Source organism: Thunnus maccoyii, chromosome 8, assembly GCF_910596095.1.
Source record: "Thunnus maccoyii chromosome 8, fThuMac1.1, whole genome shotgun sequence".
NCBI classification, from domain to species: Eukaryota; Metazoa; Chordata; class Actinopteri; order Scombriformes; family Scombridae; genus Thunnus; species Thunnus maccoyii.
This window is the reverse complement of record NC_056540.1, coordinates 20,216,300-20,238,830: the sequence shown is the minus strand read 5'-3', so window position 1 is coordinate 20,238,830 and position 22,531 is coordinate 20,216,300. Positions and strand designations below refer to the sequence as shown.

General features: G+C 41.2%; 1 protein-coding gene across 9 annotated transcripts in view; it reads left to right on the top strand.

Moving 5' to 3' along the window:
- Positions 1-22,531, top strand: part of dlg3 (discs, large homolog 3 (Drosophila)) — an 84,415-nt gene that overhangs the window by 9,727 nt on the left and 52,157 nt on the right. For 3 of the 9 annotated variants that reach the window (XM_042418514.1, XM_042418515.1, XM_042418512.1), the window contains 2 exons: positions 552-637; positions 5,808-5,912. In XM_042418514.1, the coding sequence (XP_042274448.1) occupies positions 552-637; positions 5,808-5,912 (191 nt within the window). Of the gene's footprint in view, positions 1-551; positions 638-5,807; positions 5,913-12,896; positions 13,596-22,531 lie in introns of those variants that run through there. The other 6 variants (XM_042418513.1, XM_042418511.1, XM_042418510.1 and 3 more) reach the window with 4 other exon arrangements.

Below are 22,531 nucleotides of genomic sequence, written 5' to 3'. Positions count from 1 at the left end.
GCGCTCTCTACATTTATTCAACATGAGTAGGAGCTCACGTACCCTCCAAAATGGAGCTTCAAAGCAACAAGACTGGAAAAGACACACAGGATAGAAAGTGTGATTAATCTATTATTCTAAAAAGAAAATCAAAAAGTAAAGAAATGGTGTTTGTGTTGCATGTTTTTCAGGATAGTGTGGAATATTATGATGTGGGCCCTCTAGACTCTGATTTGATGGTTTACTCAGTCGGTACCTGAGTCATATAGTTCTGCAGAAAGATAAGAAGAACACTTGCAAATGTGGAGACATAAATTCCATGTAAACAGACGACTCCCACCCCCACGTTCGCACCCAGTGCACCACCGAGGAGAGCAGACATCTCCCAATGTGCCCATGATTGATTGGTGGAATCTTTTATACAACCAAAGAAGTCCACTTTATATGGCAACGGATTTATGAACAAGAAATGAACATTACAGAGTAAGAAAAGCTTGTATCTCTAATGTTTGTAATGATCCAAGTAAAGAACATAAACAGCTCATTATTTTATGTTTTTTTTTCTCTTACAGATATTCAAGAATGTTACGAGGTGACCTTGCAACTGAACACGGAACAAAGTGTTGTGAAAGAAGATAGCAGGCAGGACGCGTGGGAGGTAATTTTCCTGCTTCACATTATAGATTGGCGAAAATATGCTAAATGTTTACATTTCACACGTGCTGTCGTGTGCCGTGCTTTGCCACCTGGCTGCACGAAAGGTTACTCAGCGGCACACGCAAGGTGTCACTACCTGTGTCCCTCACACTCCTACGTGGACTTGAAAATGTTGTCGTGAGTCACGGCGGCTCTGACTTCAACCTGGTGAGTGAGTGTCAGGCAGAGAAAAAAAAGTTGGGAGAGAGAGGGACGCATGGGTAGAGGGAGAGGAGGAAATTAGGCAGAGTCAAAAGAGCGCTGATTAGCATTTGCTCATCAGTGGGCTGCTCTCATGAAGTCAGCCAGTACTTTCATTATGACAAGTGTTCGCAGTCACATGGTTATTTAGAATATTTTTAGTGTAGAACACAGAAAACAACAACGCTAGGTTTTAAGTGTGAGAGCTGCATGTTGTGTAGACCTTAATGTTATTCAGAAGTTTATTGATAAAAATCAAAGAGTAAGTTAAATATCAATACATCCATATTCTGTGGTTAAATATGGATCTATTTTTTTTATAGTTTCATGTCACTGATCTCCTAATAGGCTTTGGATGGGTAGGAACCCCTGACTTCATATCACTTGTGTGATTTAATATTGCCTCATAACTTTCCTTCAGCTATGCCAAAATGTTAATGAAATTGATCTTTGGCTGACTTCTGTAGCCCATTAACTGAATGATCTTTGGCCTGGTTTTTAGCGAGAGATTAGAAAAACGCTATAGCTTCTGCTGTATGTGTGTTTATGTCTGCTTATTCATCTGCACACACAGTCATGCAGCCTCAGTGTACATGAAGTACATGGAGGCACAAACATCATTGCAATGCCAGAAACAAAAAACGTGATTTCAATTTTATCATAAAATTTAAAAATTGAATTTTTTAGAATTGAATTTAAGGTGCAGCACGCAAAGCACCGCCAAGCCTTTGAACCATCAAACTGGATTCTTCCGCTGAAATATCAGACTAATTTTATCAAGTTATGGTTGAGGATCGGCTTATAAGATGCCTCAAAGGCCCTTATTCCATAACTGGAAGAGCAACAGTCCATTTTCCAAAGCTCTCCGTTATTATCCAGAAGGGAACAATGTGACTGGTTATTATACTCAATAAAACTTCTGGTCTGCATTCAAATTATTTGTGCAAGCATGTAACAATATTAGCAGTTCCTTTCAAATATACTGTAACACCACAGAAACAGGAATGGGCAGATACTGTACGTGGGCACTTACCTTGCCTGCAGAGAATTGGAGTCTTGGTAGTGGTGGGAAAAAATAAAAAACTCCTTCACTCTCAACTCCAAAATACTTCAGAGGTGAAAAGAGCCCACTAGGAAACAGTTTTAGAGCTTTTCTCAGTTCTGATGTGTCAGAAAAGCTCTCGAGTGAACAGAGATGTATCTAGAGACATTCCACATGCGGACCAAGTCTCAAAAAATATTGTTGGGAGAAGCAGCTGTCCTGCTAGTAACCGTACCTGCACGGAAATTTAACAAGGCAAACCTTTAATATAACAGTTTCGGGGTGGAGTGAAGCAGAAGAAAATCTTTTTATTTAAAGATTTTTGCCTTCGTGTGAGTCGTTTAGAGAAGAAATCCAGACAGGAAACATGAGGAGAAAAAGAGGGGTACTGTACAATATACAATAAAGGTCCCCAGCTGTTATCTGGTAAGCGACTTAGACCACCAGGCCACCAGTGCACCTTTCTGTTTGTTTAAGGAGATTAGGAAAACATCACTGCAGTTGTGGTGGAGCCAGAACATCACAAACATGAGGCATTCAAAGGATCCAGTACTGAGACAATCCACTTGCTGTTGTGAATGTTTTCTTCTTCTGTGACATACCCACATTTTCAATCATTTCATCCTTTTATTTTCCCCTTTCTGTTTTTATATTTATGTTGATCTGCTAATTCTTAACATTGATTTGTTATTTTGTCACACTGCCCATGTGTTGCCTGTTTGCTCTGGATGGGAATTCCCCGTTCTATGAGCCCTTCCAAATCCCTTTCCTTTACAAATTAAAGGATAGCTTCATTGTTTTCCAAACCAAATGTTGCATGCCAACATTTATGTGTGCTCATTATACAACTTCACTCAAAGCTTTAGTTTTGAGAAACTCTGCTGTCGCTGCAGCTTTTTGCTGAACTTTAAAGGATAAGTTTACATTTCTTCAAGTGTATGTTAATACAAAACTCACATGCCCATATGGACACTGACAGTGATCAGTTGTTAGTTGCTTATTACTAATTATTAAGTTACTGCCACATAGATATCCCGTTCTAAAGTGATTTCAATGAAAGTCCTTGTTCTGCATTGTAAAGGTCAGCTGAAGCTAATTTGAGGTTTTTAGTCGTTTTAGTCGAGTTAAATAAAAACACTGGATATGTTCCAAACTTGCAGTATTTTTTGTATGAAATCCCTGGACAGTGCCATGGCAGGGGGACAGAAACAACAACATTTTGTACTAAAAAGCTATAAAGAGTAAAAAGCTGTAAACTTTATATAATGCTGCATCATATAATACAGTAGACAATGTTTGACCTTTGATCACTGGGAGGGCAGCTGGCTCTGTACCTCCTCAGTCAAAATAGTGCTCCAGAGGTTTGTCCATTTTCTGTTTTTTCATTTGGGACTCCCTCTGATGGGTCACAACCCGGCACAGTGAATGTAACAATGTCAACCAGACAGACTGAGGAGGGGCCTCACATTTCTAATCCACTATCCAGGCAGAGTCACCAGTGAACAGGGATAAACAGGGAGCAGGTGTCTGTGGATTTGACTAAGACCTCTATATGTTTGGTTGATTGGATCTATACTGAATGTCATATAAACCACAATAAATAGATTTTTGTACATTTATACTGGTGCATGTCAGTCATTCCCACATGACAACCTTTTTTTCCGGTGGCTTTTAGATTTATAATATAAAGGTGATAGTGAGATTACATAATTCATGCCCGACATGAGATAAAAACTTCAATCTAACATTATTCCTTCATGCTTAGCAGCCCCTCCCTCCGGTCAATCACTTAATGGCAATATGATTTTTGAAATTCATGAGCTAAGTGTGAACTGGATTATGTACGGTCAGTTGAGCAGGGGAACTGCAATAAACTTGTAATTTGCTAGACTGTATTAAATGGAGGTCTTAATGCAGGAGACTGTTTCCAGTTTATGACTGCTCCTCAACACATCAAGCTTGAGTGAGCGACATTATTTTCAACTGAAAATGGTTCTCATACATTTGTAATATTGTGTAAAGGACATATTAGGGAACATATTAATCTATTTTCTGGAAAGTATTGCAAAAGTTATGACCTTTAACATGCTGGATTAGTCAGTCAATGACTGCATGAATTGCTGCTTATTGCAGTGTCATCTGTTCATAATTTGTCACTCCCATGGAAGAAGACCTAAACCACAAACCGTGACTGTGGTTTGAACTTTATTCTGCTACCCTAAGCTGTTCTCCAAGCATTTCTGTGATCCACCCTGTCTAGCTTCTAATTCGGTGCAGCATGGCTCCTGATCGTTCCCCCATCCTCTCCTCTCCGGATCCCAGCTGCTTGTGGAGCCCATGCAGGCACAGTCCTGGAAAGAGAGAGGCTGATGGAAGGATGCAGCAGTCATAGTGGGAAGTTTGAGAGAGAGAAAGAGAGAGAGAAAGAGAGAGATGCTTAATGGACACCCAGTGAGGTGCTCATCAGTATTCTAGCCATGCTGTCACCTGAGTGGAGGATGGGAGGGAAACTAAATGAGTCTGCAAATTCCCTGATTTGGTGCAGAGTAGCAGGTGAGATTGGAGAATAGCTGCTTTAGAAAAAAAAAAAGAAATGAAAGAAACTATGAGACGTGAAGCTGTTTTTGGTAGATTGATTGAATTTATAATTAGAGAGGTATTTGTGTTTTGATTGCAAGACCATTTGGATGTCATATGTTTGACTTTATGTGTAACAATCATAGAAAAAATAGATAAACATGAAACATTTCATAAATCGTAATAATTGATGGACTAATTTCAAGTATGTCTGCACAATTTTGTATGTGTATGTGTGTGTGTTCACAAAGATCACACTCTTAGCTGCAACTATTAGACAGAGCAGCTCTGGCTTTGGCAGTGTCAGTTGACCTGCCTGTCAGCGCTGCCATGTGGGAATGGAGCCGTCAAAGAAAAATTTACTTGGTATCACTGAAGTAACACATAGTATATGTGATCCTTACCAGTGCCAAAATAAATACAAAGGTTGTGAGAATACTGTAAACTTGACATAGATTCAAGTTTAACAGTTGATTTTTTTTTGCTTTCGACTCTCTTTCTGTTGGTTGCAGTGATACCAGGTAGAGCAGCCTGCATGCTCAGGGGTGTGTGTGTGTATTTATATAAACACTTAACACATTTGTCCTTTCGACTTGGGCACGAGAGCAGCGTTCATTTTAACTCCGCTGAGAGAGAACACGCCGCTTATTTGGAGAATCATTGGGCCTGTTTTGTGGCAACACTTTTTGCAACTTTGCACCAGTGATGGCCTGCTCTAAAGTCTGCCCTCTGCTGTCAGTTAAGGGTCTTTGTGGTCTGAACTGTGGCAATGATCTCAATGGATTTCAGGTACTGTAGACTCTGTGTGTTCATGTCCACCACCAGTAGACAGTCGCTGTATTGAAAAACTTAACATGTCAAACCTTATTTGTTTGGATGGTTTTATTAGTTACACATTTTGAGCTATTTAATACTTAATGAGCTGAGATGGAGTGAAGTATCCACTCCAGTTCTGTGCTGCTTTGTCGTCACTGTTTCCACAACAAATAGCTGAAAATTGCTGATTGTTCAGCAACATTTTAAAGGAGTAGTGTGACATTTTGGGAAATGCTCATTCCATTCTTATTAAGGGTTAGATTGATACCACTCTCATGTTTACACTAAATATGAAGCTTGGGCCAGCAGGCTGTGCAAGCTTAGCTTAGCTCAGTCCAAAGAAAGAGTTCTAAATACCTCAGATAAAGCCACAACTTCTCATTTTTACACTTTGGGTTCTTTAACAAACCAAATGTAATGTGTTAATAAGTGCGATTTAGGGGTGCTGGTAGGTAGATATTTGTACTTTAACCTCTGCTGTCGTTTTGTCCCACAGGACGAGGAGGGTGTGTCTCGGGTGCGAGTGACCAGCAGGAGGAGCCCTCACAAAGTGGAGCGAGTGTCTGGCTTGGTGACTCGCTCCCATGTCGACCTACCAAAGGTAAGTGAGAGCAAAAAGCAATGAGGAGTTTCTCAGGGGTCTCCTGAACCTTCTGAAGTTCTTCTTCAAAGGGCAGCTGCTGCTCATGGAAGCAGATACTAATGATCCGGATGATGTGATGATTACACATTTCTCCATGAGGGTTTAGTGAGGCATCACAGACGAGCCATCACAAGCATTTGGAACATTTTGATAACATTGAGACATGACTAAATAATAACGCAGGCCAAGAAGCCCCAGATATAGTTCTAGAGATTTGTTGGATCTGTTTGATTTGATGAAATATGAATTGTGTGGACTGCTAGGAAATGCTGATATTTCATGCTAAAAATAAATTACAATCATTTATTTTCTCTTCATTATTTCAACACTTCCAGAGGTTATTTGCATCTACTATGCTCATGCAGATCACATTAATTAATAATATTTAGGCTAATCATACTTGGACAGTAATTATGTGGCACATTAATTTTTGTAAAAAAAAAAATTCATCACTGTCCTCACTTTCTGCTGTGAAACACATTATATCCTAAAGTTTTAGTTTATACCTTTTATCTAACTGCTAATATTATAGTTGTAAAGGACTAATTTGACATTTTGGAAAATATATTTAGTATTTGCGGTTTTTGTAAGTTTTGTATGTTAAATGGTGAGCTTTAGAGATGCTGGTAGATTGGATTTTGTTACCCTTGGCTAGCTGTCTCTCCTCTCTTTCCAATCTTTGTGCTAAGCTATGGTCTGCTAGCTCCAGCTTCATATTTAACGTAAAAATATGAGAGTTGTATCAATCTTCTCATCTAACCATTGCCAAAGAAGCGAATAAGGTACTTCGGAAAATGTCTATTTAAGCTAAGCTAAGCTAAGCTAACAGGCAGCTGGCTCCAGCTTCATATTTAGCGTACAGATATAAGAGTTGCATCAATCTTCTCATCTAACCCTTGGAAAGGAAGTGTACTTCCCAAAATGTCTGGTTCTATTTCTTGAAGGACTGTGGTCAACATGAGTAAGAACCAGAGACCTCATATTTCATGATAGAAACATGTCTCATGGGCTAGCCATGTTCCTCAGTATTGCTAAAGGCCTTGTGTTCACATGCCTTCCCCATTACAACATGGCCAGTGGCACATGGCAGCACAGCGGCCGCAGGCGTTGGCTTTTCAGCTGAGCCCAGAACTAGTGCAAGTGGTTTGAGTGGGGGTATTGGCGATGTGGAGGCGTGAGGATTGGTGGGCTTTGGAGGGGTAAAACAGAAAGGGGATGCGGGCTGTAAGCACATGGATTCATTGTGTTCGTATGATAATGTCTGCATAAGAATACAGTGACAGTACAGGTTGGCTCTGTGAGAGGAGCTGGTGTAGATAATATGGAGCTGGGTGTGTGTGTGTGTGTATGTGTGGGTGGGTGTGTGTGTGTGTGTGAGACCCCTCTATCACATGAAGGAGGGAGGTGAGGGGAGATGAGGAGGGGCAGGGAACGGGAGGGAGGCATTGAAAGGGAGAGAAGAGGGGGGGGGGGGGGGGGGGGGGGGGTGCAGAGAGGAAGATATAGTGGGGGAGGCTGGAGAGAGAGCAAGGCAGCTGAGAGGCGAGGGCCGGTGCAGTGCAGAGCTGGAACGGACACCCAGAGCTCAGCCTTCCTCGGGTTGCCATGGAAACCACATTCCTCCCCCGCCTGCATCCCTACAGACTGCTCTGACTCTCTTTCTTTCTCTATCTATCTCTCTTCTCGCTTCTCTGTTTTTCATCCTGTCTTTTTTTCCCTCTTTTAATTCGTGTCTGTTTTTTTTCTTCCTCCCCTTCTCTCTCTCTCTCTCTCTCTCTCTCTCTGCTCTGCTCTGCTCTGCTTTTACACCGAACACACATTGAGCACATTCGTGATGATGCAAACTCAGCAAGCGCTGTGATTTCAGATGCCTCTCTCTCTGTAGCAGGGTGAATGGATAATTACACAGAGTTTATTTTGCATTCCCATACACTCGTGGACACATAAACACTTTGTTGTTTTCTCTGCGTCTCTCTATTTTCTTCTCTCTATTTTTACTCCCCCTTCTGTTCAGCACCATGCTTCAGTAATGCCCCCTCTAGTCATTGCATTTCTGCCCACACACAGGGCACCTTAGCTCCTTTTCTCCTCAGTTATGGCGTCTGTCATGGACATACAGCACCTTTATCTTATTTTATCAACTGCTTTCACCCCCCCCCCCCCCCCCCCCCCGTTGGTTTACCGCACGTACCTTAACCTCCTTTTCATAGCTCTCTTTATTTCTGCTTATCTGCATTTACAAACTCTACACTAAACACTGTTCCTGATATAATCTCCTACTCTTGCCTTCTCGTATTCCTCTTTTCCGCTCTCCCTCATTTCCCTCCATTCTTTCTTTCATTTTCCCTCCATGTGTATACTTCTCTCTCTCATTATTCCATCAGTTGGAGGTGCTGTGTTTGGTATGTGTGGTGGAGCAGCTGTTCCCTGCCACTGAGGCCTATTAATAGGAGTCTTAGTTGTGTAGCCTTTGTTTTCTGCGTCTGCATCACTCAGAGAATGTCGTAGTGGCTCCTTGGCAGGTTTCTTGCAATCTTTCAGTACAAAACTGATGAGTATCTCTCTGTAACTCCGTAATTTTTCTCAGCCTGACTGGCTTTTTGTCTCACGATCTCTCTCTCCCGCTTGCACGTTCCCTCCCTCCTGCACGTTCACACTCACAGACCTGCACCTTTACAAAGCTATGAATTGTCGAGCGGTGCCAGCATTAACTGTGAAGATTCACCTATATTCTAGCCTTTCAGTGGCTGCAAGAAACTAGTGTGTTCTGCTAAGATGTAATGATGCCTGAGAGAGGCTTATAAGTCTTGCTTCCTCACCCTTTCTTGCAGTTAGTTAAGGCTAGAGTAGAGCAGCTTAGTACATGTTGATATGGAGCTGCCTCTTTAAGACTGCCTCACTACCGACTTTCCTTATATGGCGCTGCATCCGATCAGGTGACGAAGGAGTAGTCACATAGCTTCTCTGAGAAATGCCTAGAAATGACTGAAAAGCTCAATACATGGTCTGTGCAGTGGTTGGGGGTTGTAATGCTCATTACGATAGCATGTGTATGAGTGTGTGTTTGTGTGTGTGCCTGTGTGTGTGTGTGTGTGTGTGTGTGTGTGTGTGTGTGTGTGTGTTACAGGGTGTCCAGGTGGGTTTATGTAATAAGGACTGTGCAGGCTGATGCTCAGCTGATAGTGTTGGGGGTGCTGCAAGGCGGGATGCAGAGAAGCATCTCTGTTGAAAAGCACAGGATAATTCCCTCGCTTATGCCATAAATCAAAGGTCCGTCTTTTTCATTTGTCTACAGAAGGTCAGAGGTCACCGCTTTCATTTCACAAGATAAATTACCTAGCGCTGTTGATCCGCATCTCCCCAGTCCAAGCTGTTTAATTGGGAACAATATTTATCAAGGATTGCACACTCATTCATTCAGTGATGCATGTACATATATACTAATTGTGAGTGGATTTGTGTGATGTGAATGTCCGTTTTGTTGTATTTTTCAAATTGTTTTGAGCCTTACAGGGTTGTTATTCTTCTGTGTGAACTAAAACCAAATCATTGTTATTGTATTTCCCAGGATAGCACTATTATAGCACTGTTATTATTACATTTGGTAAGAATCAGAGTGTTACAATTACAAGCTAGCAGTTCAATCATGCCCTACCGTGCATTGTAATTTGTTGCAATAATTATGACACATATGTTTTCAGTTTTCATTAAATGTGTTGAACATCTTTGTGCATATTTTTATGTACTAGGCAGATCACTGTGTGGCTTACTGTAAGCTTTTTGTTGTTGTTTAATGGTTTTACATCTTACCATCATCCCATTTCACTGGTATCTAAACTATGTACAACCACCAAAGAGTTACCACTAACTGAATACAGCTTTTTCTGCATCTAACACAAGCACACCACAGACGACAAACTCAAAAATAATTGCATAATTGAGTCCAACCAAAACTTACGCAACACAGTCAAAACATAAATGTAACATAATCTTCACAAATAGTTTAGTTATGGCAGTGTGGTGGTATTAGATCAGATTACATTATACTAGTGTTGGTTTTATAGCACCTGTGAAAGCTTGCCATTGCCTAGATTACACATCATCAGCAACCCACTGACATGTTTAATCATAAAGAAACAGAAGAAGTTTAGAAACATTAAATTTCTTTAGTGCTCAAAACTAAAAGAGATGATCAAAACAGAAAAATCTGCAAAATTATGTAGAACAATGACATGTATAAGACATGTGCACCAACACTACATTACCCTTCAGGACCTTTCCTGTCCTCTAGAGTAGCTCTGATTTGATTAGTTCATATTAACTTCCTGTATTCCTCTTCCTGCTCTCCATATCTCTCTTCTACAGAAAACCAGCAATTGATTGGCTCTATGAAGACCTACTAACATTTTTATATACGTATTTTGTATTATGTAATATTTAAAGGGAGAGGCTTCCTTCCCCTACTAGATATGCCTACATATTGCAGAGTCCATATCGTAGATGTTTGTGTGTATATGCATGCCCACCCATGACATATCTGTGTTCATTCAGTGCAGCGCAGCCTTTCTCTGTCCATCTCTCTTGCCTTTATTGTGTGCATTTTGCTTGCCATTCCCTCATTTTGTGTGCCGTACAGTACACTATGTTTTGTTCTGGGTTTTTTTTGTTTTTTTTTTACTGCAATCTGAATGTACTGAATTGTAAATACGATGTGGACAGTTTATAAGAGCGACAGAGTGAGGCAAGGAAGGAGGGTTGCAACATGTGCTCGGTCATGTGTGCTGTGATCGATATGCTTACATCGTCCTTTCAAGCCGCTGCCTCGAAGTCCCGCCTCACCACTCTGATTGGCTTCGGCGGGGTTTGTGGCTGCATCCTGCATTGTAACTTGAGGCATTCAGTGGTTTCTAGTCTCTGTTTAAAAATGCCCAAGTTTCCCTTGATTTTGCTCTCAGCTTGGCAAATCTCTGTAGGTTAGAGTGAAAGAATATCATTAAAAAGAAGTGAGTTACTGTTGCATGTAATTAAGTGGAGTTGAGCCTGCTGTGTGTGCCTCCTGGTAGGGCTGCAGTATGCCCTCGCCCTAAAATCCTGCTCAATTAAACAGGAAGGTTGCACTAAAACACATTCATATGCATCTAATTTAAAGGCTTTATGTCTTATATGCTAATCAGAACACAGAGAAGGCACTAGCATTCATGTATGAACCCTGTAACATGCAGACTATGTACAAATATACTCTCTCCCCCCATGCAGACACACCCAGCTCCATTCCCGTCACATTTCATTAATAATGCATATATGCAGGGTTTTAATGGCGACACTGAAACATTCCCTCTCAGTTCACTAAAAAATGAACCTTCACTCTCAGTGTCAGGATGTTTTATATCTAGCTGTGATCAACCCACAAATTCATAAGCATGCAAAATGGTTCACAGGCAGTCCTATCGCATTACTGAAAATATAACTGCCACAGATACATGAAAGCCATATAGCCTCTCTTTTTTTTCCCCCCCTCACACATTCTCACTCTCAATCTCTTCCTCCACCCACTCGAAAGCCCAAGCGTGTAATCTTGTTGGTTTCGTACACATGTGTTGATGTCATCATTGTGAATGTAAGATATTTCCCCTATGGTTCTTAAACGAGGCTTCAGGAGTGCAGTTTTCTCTCACAGTGCTTATTTTGACCCAATCCCTGCACACGGGCAGGGCTTAACAATAAAAATAATTCAACAGCAGTGCAGCTTGCCAGTAGTAATACTAGAAAAAAAAAAAAAAAGGAAGATGGATACAGGATGATGTAAAGTAATGCAGCATGATTCAAAGGCATCCTCTGATGAGAGGCAGGTCTAGTGATACCCAGGAGAAAAGGGATTTTCATCTGCTGCACCTGCTCCATTGTGAGATTATTTACAGATGTGTGCTGTGACACAGAGCCTGAGGTTGCCAATCACTAGCACAAGGAAGCTGTTAAGTCTGCAGCTGAACTAGAGATGACCGTGGAGGTGACCAGTGACCAGTCGGAGGGACAGGGGTGCTCACTGTTAGTTGGATTTTGGCTGCATTGGTCTGATGAAAAACATGGATTAGACTTACAATTAGTGGATCGGGGTTGAGGGTTTTGATTGGCAAATTGAAGACATCCTGACCTTATATTTGTAAGATGTCAAACGAAATCGAGAGGTAAAATGTTTTTATTGTGCCTTTATTTGTGAAGCAGTGCATTTTCACTCAAGGCAGGCGGCAGTGAGGTTTTAGATGTTGTGGCCCCTTTAAGAGCAGCTAGTGAAGCGCTCAGTGCTGTTGGTGCTGCTGCTGCTGATGGCAGCGCTGCCAGTTGATTGGCTGTGGCTGTCAGGGCTGAGGTGCTAGAGGGATGCTGCTACGTATCTCTCTGCCCCCCCCCCCCCCCCCGCCCCTCTCTCTCTCTCTCTCTCTCTTTCTCTCTCTCTCTCTCTCTCTCCATCTCCCTCTTGCTTGCTCGCATCCCTCTGAATAATCCACATCTAGGGCAAGCTGGCTGAGAGGCGATCCAGTGCTCAGCTCCTCTCTGCAGGCTGAGAAAAGAGACAGAGAGAGAAAGACAACGATTTTCAACGCAGGAGGAAAAACGTGAGATTTTGACCAAACTGGAAGATACCAAGAATTAACAGAGGAAGATTTTCATTTGCGGATATCATTTATTTATACATATTGTTTATATATCTATATATATATTTGTACACACGCATATAGATATTTATATATATACATTTATCCCTGTACATATCTGTATTTGTGCTTGTCTGTTTATATTAATATTTTTATATGTATTTGTGTGTGTAAATATATATGATATATAAACAAAAGAATATATATATATCTATGAATTTATATGCGTATCACTGTGAACCAAGAGAAGCAAGAGGAAATTTCTATCATCGGGGCTGGTCTCTGATTGTGTGGTCGAATACAATATTTTGAATATTTCCTTTGATCTTCTATGTCAAGAGGACAAAGACTACATGCCCATTTTGTATTTTTGTTTTCCTGTTGCTGCATCCCGTCCCTCTCAATCATCTTTTTTTTTTTTACATCCGAGAGGAATAAATCGGAGAGCGACAGGATTTGACGAAAAAGGGAAAATCTGTAGAAATTCCTGTGATTAGTGTTATTTCCGTCGGCATTAGCGCTCTGTGAGCCGATCACAGCGTGCTGTGTGAGATCTGAGGAGGCAGCAGAGACAGAGTGCCACGCCGCTCAGCTCAGCGTCAGCTCAGCCAGCACAGCCAGCATGCACAAACACCACCACTGCTGCAAGTGCCCAGAATGTTATGAGGTGACCCGTATGGCTGCCCTGCGTAGGATGGATGCCCCGTCATATGGAGGAGACTGGCAGGCCGAGCCCTATGGATACCCGCCTGGGTACGGGGGAGGCCAAACCTTACCCCCTCCAGCCTCAGGGGGAGGTGGAAGCATGGGAGGAGGAGGGGGCACTTTGGGGAGAAGTAAGGGCAAGATTATGTCTGGTGGGGGCCCTGGAGGCCCCAACCCAAAGGGCCAATCCAAAGGTGGCCCCAAAGTAAACGGCAACAACTCCAGTGGACAAGGAGGATGGTGGCCCGAATGCACCTGTACCAACCGGGAGTGGTATGACCAGGTAACTCATCTTCCTCACTTATAGTAGTTAGATAACTCAGGCCTGTGGGGCCTGGCATGGGGGGAGTGGGATCTGACGATCATGTATCAACCGCTAACGTTGTCGGTTTGTGGAAGAGAATTCACATTTAGCATTCATGTCAAGCCCTCCTTTTCAGATTGTGATTTGTTGACTGTGGTCCCTCTATTGGAAGCAGCAGAGTAAGGAGAACAGAACAGGATCCAGTTTCACTGCACACACATGGAGATGATCTTCATGTTTGGATTTGATGCAGATGACTAATGCTTATAGATTTAACACACCTAGTGTATGTCGTCAAAGGCTTACGCTGATGCAGCTACCATAGGCCAAAAATGGTGCATTTCCATTCATTGAAGCACCACTGAGATGCAGTTTGCAATTATTTTAAGTTATCTCTCGAGCCAGGGAGTCCAACATTACACACTTAAGAAATGTACAGTAGAGATCAACTAATCGTGGAATTGTGTCTCATTAGGTCAGAGTAGAAGAAGAGATGATGAAATCGATCACTGACACCAGTTTCATTCTTATTCATGGCCTCCGTTTCTTTAAGCAAAGCCATTTTACCCAAAAGAATCAGAATATAATGACTGTGTCTTCAGAAAAAATAGAGAATCAGCAATAATCTGTGTCTAAACGTTGCCTGTCATACATGCCACACAGTGTGAATGAAACCGCCTCTTTACATGCGCTCCATTTTATATCTATTATCTCCATTTATTTACATGTATTTGTAAATTACAGGTGATAAAAGGTCAGAACAGCTTCAGAAGCACAGTCTTTAATTAAGCAAGGTGCATATATGTGAGCATGAGAGTGAGCTTGGGTGGGGGAAGGGTAGCTTGGTGAGCATGAGATTCAAGGAATGGCTCTTGCTATGCATGAGTATGTGTCTATTTAGTCTCGAATTTGCGGCAGGAGAAGCCGCTGCGTTGTTTGTACTTCCTCCGTTCGTGTCTGATCGCGTTTTTTAAGCAACAAACACGAGGCAATAGGAGGAAGAAGGTGAGAAGAAGCACAGGGGTAAAATGGAGGCTGAGTTTTCAGTGGCAGAGTGGAAGAGATCCCCCTGAGCTGAGCCCACATATGAGCTGTAACCTGGTTGATATTACCAGATTACTACAGCCAAGGAGAAGTTTTAGCTTTGAGGAGGCAAAAAAAAAGAGATTGACACTTTCTTTGGGCTCATGTTGCGTTAAAAATCCAGTGCAAGCCTTTTCTTATCAGCTGCATCCAGACCAATCAGGCTTATTTCATGTTTCATACGTTTAAAAGCTCACAGTAGATGTGATTATGTAAGCAATTATTGTTTGATTTTGTTCTCTCATCAGAGTTACAACCTAATGATTCCACTGCTCGTTTCAACATACAATGAAACAAATTAGAATCTGCTTGATGAAAAAAGGTTTTTTTCAACGGCATTGTGATTTATGTTTTCTGTCTTATGTTGTTGAAACAGCACAGTTAATAGATAAACCACTGATGATAGCATCCTATCTGGTCCTATCCTTTCCAACGACTCTTGTTTCCCTCGCTGTATCATACGAATGTGCACCACGCAAAAACTCTGTAGAGAAAATATCCAACCTGGCATTCATGGTTTCAGTCCAGGAGTATCTACGGTACATGCACCATGAACAGCGGAATGAAAAGAGCTGGAATTACAGAGAATGAATCAGAGATGATGGGGGGGGGGGGGGGAGTGAGCAGCAGTCAGTGAGGTGAAAATGCTAAGGTTGAAAAAGACAGAAATAAGCCAATAAAGGCAGACAGCGGGCCTGGAGAGGGGGAGGGGGTTATGTAAGAGGAGGCAGTTGGTGGTGCTGTCAGAGAGAGAAAGAAAGAGAGGCCCTGACACTGTGGACAAGCATCTGTCCCTCCGTCTCTTAAAAAACAGGCACGTGAATGCCCAGAATGTGCTCCCCTTCCTATGAACGAGCTACAGCGCAGCATGGATGAAGATGCACACCCACCACCCCCACCCTCACAGCTCTCCTCAGTCACCGTTGCTCATCCTTGGGTGGGAAATGTGAAAGCCACCCCTCCTCCACTACCTATACACATCCGGAGAGCTAGGGCAGCAATCGCACACACACACACACACACACACACACACACACACACTCAGCCACACGCGTTATATTATCTTATTGCTTTCATAACAACTCGTGTTTTTTGGATGCTAACACGATGAAAAAGCAGCAACCTTGCACAGTCATTCAGAAGTATTTGAGCTTGCTTTTTATAGCTGGATCATTGACATTTTAAATGGCTCCTGCAGCCATGAGCATTTCATGTACGTCTGAGAGAATCATTAGACAAGACGAGACATAATGATGCCATATTAATCTTTTTTTTTTCCCCCTTCTGTCATCTATTTACAAAACGATTGTGTGACTTTTGTCAAGAGCTTGCTTGGTTAATTATGGATGATTCCAGTTGGGATTATAATAACATTCTTTAAAACAAGAGCTTTTGAATTTAAATCTGAGAAAAGTAGAGACCTCAGTCTACTGGGAGCTTCAGAAAGCTCCCTCTTCCCCCCGCGGGCTCCAATCTGTCTTTGTGTGTTCTCCAGCTCTGTGGCTATGATTAGCTTTAAACATTAATTGGATTTTACTTTATTTATTACCATCAAGATTTTGTCCAAAATGCTCTGCCAGAGCTATTGTTTACCACAGGCCTCTGTAGTGGCAGTGGTGTGTTAGATTAATGCACTGGCATGGTGGGCGTTCCATGTTGAACACTCCCATAGGTGATTACAACTCGAAAGCCTTCAGGCCTTGATCAGAAATGTTTGTGCATGTGTGTGTGTGTGTGTGTGTGTGTGTGTTGTAGGTGGATGTTTGCCCTGTGTGTATGTGCACTTGTCTTTTACAGTCAGATTGATTTATCGGTGTCATTGGTTTGTACATCTGTCTGATGAGATTTTGCTCGGCCAGATTTGATTTGCCATTCCTGTAACAGCAACCCAGAGAGTATTAACGGATGGGATTTACATGTGCTCCATGTCCAAATGTCTTGAGCTGGATCCCCTACTGTGATCTTGAAAGGCTCCATCTAAAACCTGGAATATTCTCATCAGATCAAGAGAGATTTATCTATGAGCTTGTCTCAGGGAAAAAAAAAAGAGGCAAGAGATATGTGATCTGAATGAAACAGCATTCAGCATATCCATACATTTTCTTTCAAAATCTGGTTCTTCCAAGATGGATGACATTTTCATTACACCTGCAGGTGCAGTTCCTGTCAATACATTCAGTCCACTCTGACACATAATTATTGTACAGTTGTTTCAAGTGCTCTAAAAGAAGAGGATTAAATTTGCATATTTAGTGTAAAACATCTCATGTCGGCACTCTCATTGGCTAATATTTCTTTCTCTAATAGAAAAGTCTTGATGAGTCAGTTTGGGGTTCCCCTTATGATGGTGACCAAAGTAAAAGGAAGATGATAGAGAGGATATTTTAGTTCAATAACAGGGTAAATACCTTTAAAGTTTACTGTAACAGGTGAGCTCTGCAGAGGAAACTTAAGAACGGAGAAAAATATGAAGACATGGTAAGCTATAAGACGTATGGTCTGATGTTACGGATGGAGCTGTGTTTTTCTTGAGAGGACCAGACAGTCCTCCATCTTCCCTGACCAAGTGTACTCATGAAAAGAGTTCTCCTAAAGCCGGATAACCTTGACCTCTAGAAATAAGGACATCCTGAAAGAAGAGATTTTTCTTGTTAGTTAACATTTGTTGTTTGTTTACCTTCATAATTTTGGTCATGTTTCTGTCTTGCCAGAAGTGTACAGACACTGATTTCAGTTGTTGTCAGATCAGGACAGGTGTGGGATAGTTGGTTGGCCCCTTAATCCCAGATTACTGTCCACTGGCTGCATTTTTGGATTCTTGTTACTTCTTTAATCCAGCGTTGGTACTCGTTGCTGTGGATGTGAGTGAGTCTATGATGTGCTTCTCTTTTTTGCAGGGATCCAAGATTTCAGACTTTAGGTTTTACCGACTGATTTGGGGGTTTTTTTGTGTATGTGTATGCTCCAAAATTCTCTTTTACACTTTTCTTTATTGGATGTATTAGATATGTAGATATGATACTTAAAGAGGTGTTTGCAATTGCAGTCTTAGTGCTAAGTGAACAATTGTATATTTACTGAATTAAATAGAAACAAGAGGTCATTGTTTAGTCTTCTGTGTAATGAAACATAATATCGTATGCCAGTAATTTCAACAATTCTGAAAGAATATCATAAAGCACAAAAATAGTAAAAAAGCATCATTATTTTATTGTCTAGTCCTACCCCGCCAGTGATGTCAGCACGCCTCTGATGTCAGAATTCCTATGACATCACTCGTAAGCTTCAGCATTATGCTGGCATCAGATTGACATTTTATCTGAGGACAAAAGCTTGTCATGCTATCCCTCCCTCTGTCCCACACTCACCCCAACATTACTCTTTGAAATGTGCCTACAGGCTACTTAAACTCAAACCTTGTATTCAACCAAACAATGTGAAATGTTTTGAAAAATGTTACAGACAGTGTTCTTATGGTTCTGTGGTACATTATGGCAACTAGCCTACAAACTTACACATTATCTGCATTATTGAAACCATGTAATGTAATGTCGGAAAATTTAATTCAGTTTATTCATCTGCAGCTTTGATTACTTCCGACCAAAGCACACTAAAATGGACAGGAGATGCAAAAGAGCTAAAAAAAAAAAAGCTAATGTTGGTGCCTACAGCTTTCTCTAGATGTACACTGTTGTTTAGGAGACAATAAGCTTAGTGTGTGTCACAGTGACTTCTTAAACACTGTATTGTTAGTTCCTGATGGCAAAAAAATGCACACGACCATCACCAGAATTTCATTTTGGGCAAACAGGCTAAATCTACTATTGGCTAATGTATTTCTTTTTAGGGATATACATAACTCTGTGGTTAACCGTACTGCAAAGCATTATTATCAATTATTATCAATATTTTTGCAATTACCTGTACTGAAAGTGTTCTTGCAAACTGTGCCCAGCAATTTTAAAATAACGTTTAAAATGATGTGACACTGTGAACAGCTGTCTGGTAGTTTCAAGTTGTTAAACAGCTACAGTCATCAGAATAAGTGGATTTTATGAAAATATAGGTCCACAGCCTTCGTTCATGTGTGATCTGTATTTGCCTTGTGTCTGCAAAGAAAAGATTCAGGCAATAAGATCCAGTTCAATGTAGTTTCTCTATAATCTTAATAAGCTCTGACAATTTTCAAGTGCGTTGAAGCCAATACTGTCTAACTGAAAATAGTTTCAAAATGGCTGTTACGTGTAAAACAAACCAGCACGTTCAACATTCCAAATCCACAGTTTCTTGCCAAAAAGTCATTATGTTGAGATAGCAAAAGGAGAAAAAATATTACATGTTGGTTAACTTGTTATGTTTTGATAAACGTGAGATGGAATAAAAAATTAGATGTTCAGTTCAGCCAAGAAAATTATTTTATCTCTTTGCACTCACGGCTTTGGTATTTGCAAATGTACACTGCATAAAACACTAAATTTGAAACATTTTTTCAATTACACTGGAAGTGATTTTTAGAAAAACTGTATTTCAGCAATTTCAGCTTTTCAGACGGGCACAAAAATTATGATTCAGATGCCAACATTCCATTTTACTGATCTCATACAAATTCAGAGCACATAATTCAATTTCAGTTGTCTGCTAGTGAACCTCCTACATCATATCTACCCTTCTGCGCCTGCCTGTCTCTCTCTCACACACACAAACATACAGTATACACACACACACACACACACATCCATGCCTGACACAGACCTTTACCTAAAAACAAAGTGTTCCAGACCCATGAGATTTTGGGGGGTAAAGAGAGGGTGGTGAATCATGGGAAATGCAATACAAAACAAGGGAGACAAGGTGCACTGCAATATTTATGTGCACTTTGACAAAAGTTTGCTTTTTATACGTTATAATAGGGGGTAGGGACCAAGCGCTTGAGAAAAAGCCAGTCAGACGTTGACGTCAGTGTGCTCGAGAGACTTTGACAACTGAGCCACCATTATGGGAGCTGGAGAGCTTGATCTGTGATGTGGAGCTGCTGTAGCGGTGACCCAGGACCTGAGTGGTGTTGAATCCCACCTCCTACACTTCCCTCCGCTCTGTCGCTCTGTTGTTCTTTACCTTCGCATTCACAGACTGAGGCTGCCTTTATTGTTTTAACATGGAGGTCCTTTGTGAAACGCAGGATTCAGAGGAACGTGTTGTGTGCCAACGCGGTTTTCTGCTCAAGTGGTTTACTCATTATAGCAGCCATGTGATGTGTGTGCATATAGGCTTTTGTACAGTGTTACAGGTGCAGTCGCCCGAAGCTGCATATCCTGTGTGTGGAGGTGTGTGTCCTGCTGGAAGCCGAGGCTGCCATGCCCCTGTGATCCATATGGTCATTGTCAGAGGCCCTGCCAGGGCTCAGCCCCATATCAGCTCGCCTGTTCCCCTCTCTGCCTCTCGCTGCCAGCCAGGGGAGGAGAGGAGAGAAGAAAGGAGAAGGGAGGGGAACGCTGTTTGTTTGTTTGCTTGCCTGCTTTGTTTTATTTAGGGGTTTTTGCTGATCACAGTAGCGACTGGCCTAGAAATGTGACTGTGCTGTGCAGGGCAGAGCGGACTCCTGATTCAGCGATGGAAGCATCAGATTTTCTGTTGGAGAGAAAAGCGAGGGACACGGGGCCTTTGATGGAATGAGACAGCAGAGTTAAATGATACACCACTGTTGCTGTTAATTAAAAGAATCACATGTCACTGAGGGACAGGCTGTATGTACAGATATGACAGGAGATGATTTTTTTTTTTTCTCTCTCTCTCTCTACCATGCTAGCTAGTCTTGTTTTAGCATTCTCTGCAGGGTACACCAGCTCCATCACCCACATGCTGCCGTGGAATATGTGTATATCACAATCAATATCAGTGAAGAGCTAGTCCCTAAGCCTTCTGACTCCTCTTCATTTTTGTGGGGGTGTGTGGGTGCTTTCAACAGTGCTTGTGCTTTTATTGCTTTTATTCAACCATTATATCAGCTGGTATTTTGGTAACAGTTTACAGTAAAGACACACAAAATTCTGCGTAGTTACAGAACTAAGGAACATCTAAAGAATAAATCAGGAACTACGTGCAAGATAATATGTATATCTGTATATGTACATGATTAGTTACTATATTTGCATCTGTATACTGACCACTTTCTTAATTTCTTACTGTAAATTCTCCTTTATTTGAAACAAATGACAGATGTTGCTTTCTTCCTTGTTTTCTGTTCTACTCCCATTATAATAGGCTGCTAATAAAAACTCAAAACATCATCCATGCACCTGTTGTTGTATAATGCATATTTCCACAACACTAATGCGACAACAGAGTCCTGTCTGCTCTCAGTTTCTATTGTCTTATAGAAATACAGTTTCTATTCACTAATTCAATAACTTTCATTTAGTGGTTTTTCTATCGCTGTTTAGCTACTTTCCATGAAAGTCAGCACTTCCTGCAAAGTTGCTTCACACTGACAGCTTTACAGAGCCTCAAAGAGTATTTATCTTTTCCATTCCTGGTTAATTTTTAATTTGAAACATCTGCAAGAAGTGTTGAGTTTCTTTTGCAGTAACTTAACATCGTTCAAAAAAAGGAGTCGGTAGAGTAGAATGGATTGGAAGAATGAAAAGAGTGTTTCTGTTAAAAAGAGAAACTCATAGCAGCAGAGATGTGAGTGTACATGACTCTGTTGTTGTACATTATGCACATGTACATTATTCTGAATCAGAGTCCAGGTCATCTCACACCTCTTCAATGTTTTTCACCCAGCCTTTGTTAGTAACAGTCCTTTATTTGTTCATGCTGGATATTATTGGAGAATCAGCCATTATTTAAAAGTCTTTTTTTTACTTGTCTGGTGTAACCAGAGCACAACTACCCCTCTACCTCCATCCCTATCTCCCCAACCCCTATCCCCCTCCACCAACCAACAGGGTACTAATACCCACACAGACAGAGCATCATTATGTAGTTAGAAGATCCTTTAAGTTAGATATCAAATTTGTCCACATAGGTAGGAAATGTCCAAAAAGCTCCAAAACCAGTGAGTACTTGAAATGTCATGAGGAGGTTTCCAACACTGGACTCCAATCTCCTTAGCTGCAGTCAGGCCTGCCAGCCAGACTTTGTGGTTTTTTTCATAAGTGAAAGGTCAGAATCATCATATAGAAGATGTATAGCAGGGTCCATTGGTAATTGTACCCCTGTTAGATCTACAAGGGTACTACTAACCTTCCCTCAGACACTCCCATACAACATGTTTAAAGAGCCAATGGTTCCGTGGGAGCAGAATGAGCATTATGGCTCAGGTACCAGTCCAATTTGATGTCTAATTGTTGGTGTTAGATATGCTCTATGACAAAATTTCAAATGTATATACTGATGATTTGGGTTTTTCGAAGCACCAGTAACATAATCCCAAATTGCATCCCAATCTAAGTTTTGTCCCAGTTCAGATATATCCTTATCCCAAGCTTTAAACCAAAACACTATTCCTCTGACACCTTGCATTAAAGGAAAACACATAAAAAACAATAATAATGCTAATAATAACAATCGTACAAGAGCTTTGCTTAAATGAAGCAATAATAAAACAAAAAATCAAATACGGTCTATAAATGGCAAAATGATTATTAAATCAGGAACTGTCTGTTGAAATAGCATGTTAACAAGACTACATCTCTGAGCAGACACTTTCAAAATGTTTGCTACTTGACCATTTTTGAATATTACGTTTTGTTTTGGTGGTAAAAAAGTGACATGTCAAAGCAGGAAAAGCACAGGTGCAATTGTTAATGTTGGCTGAATCCCATTTATTT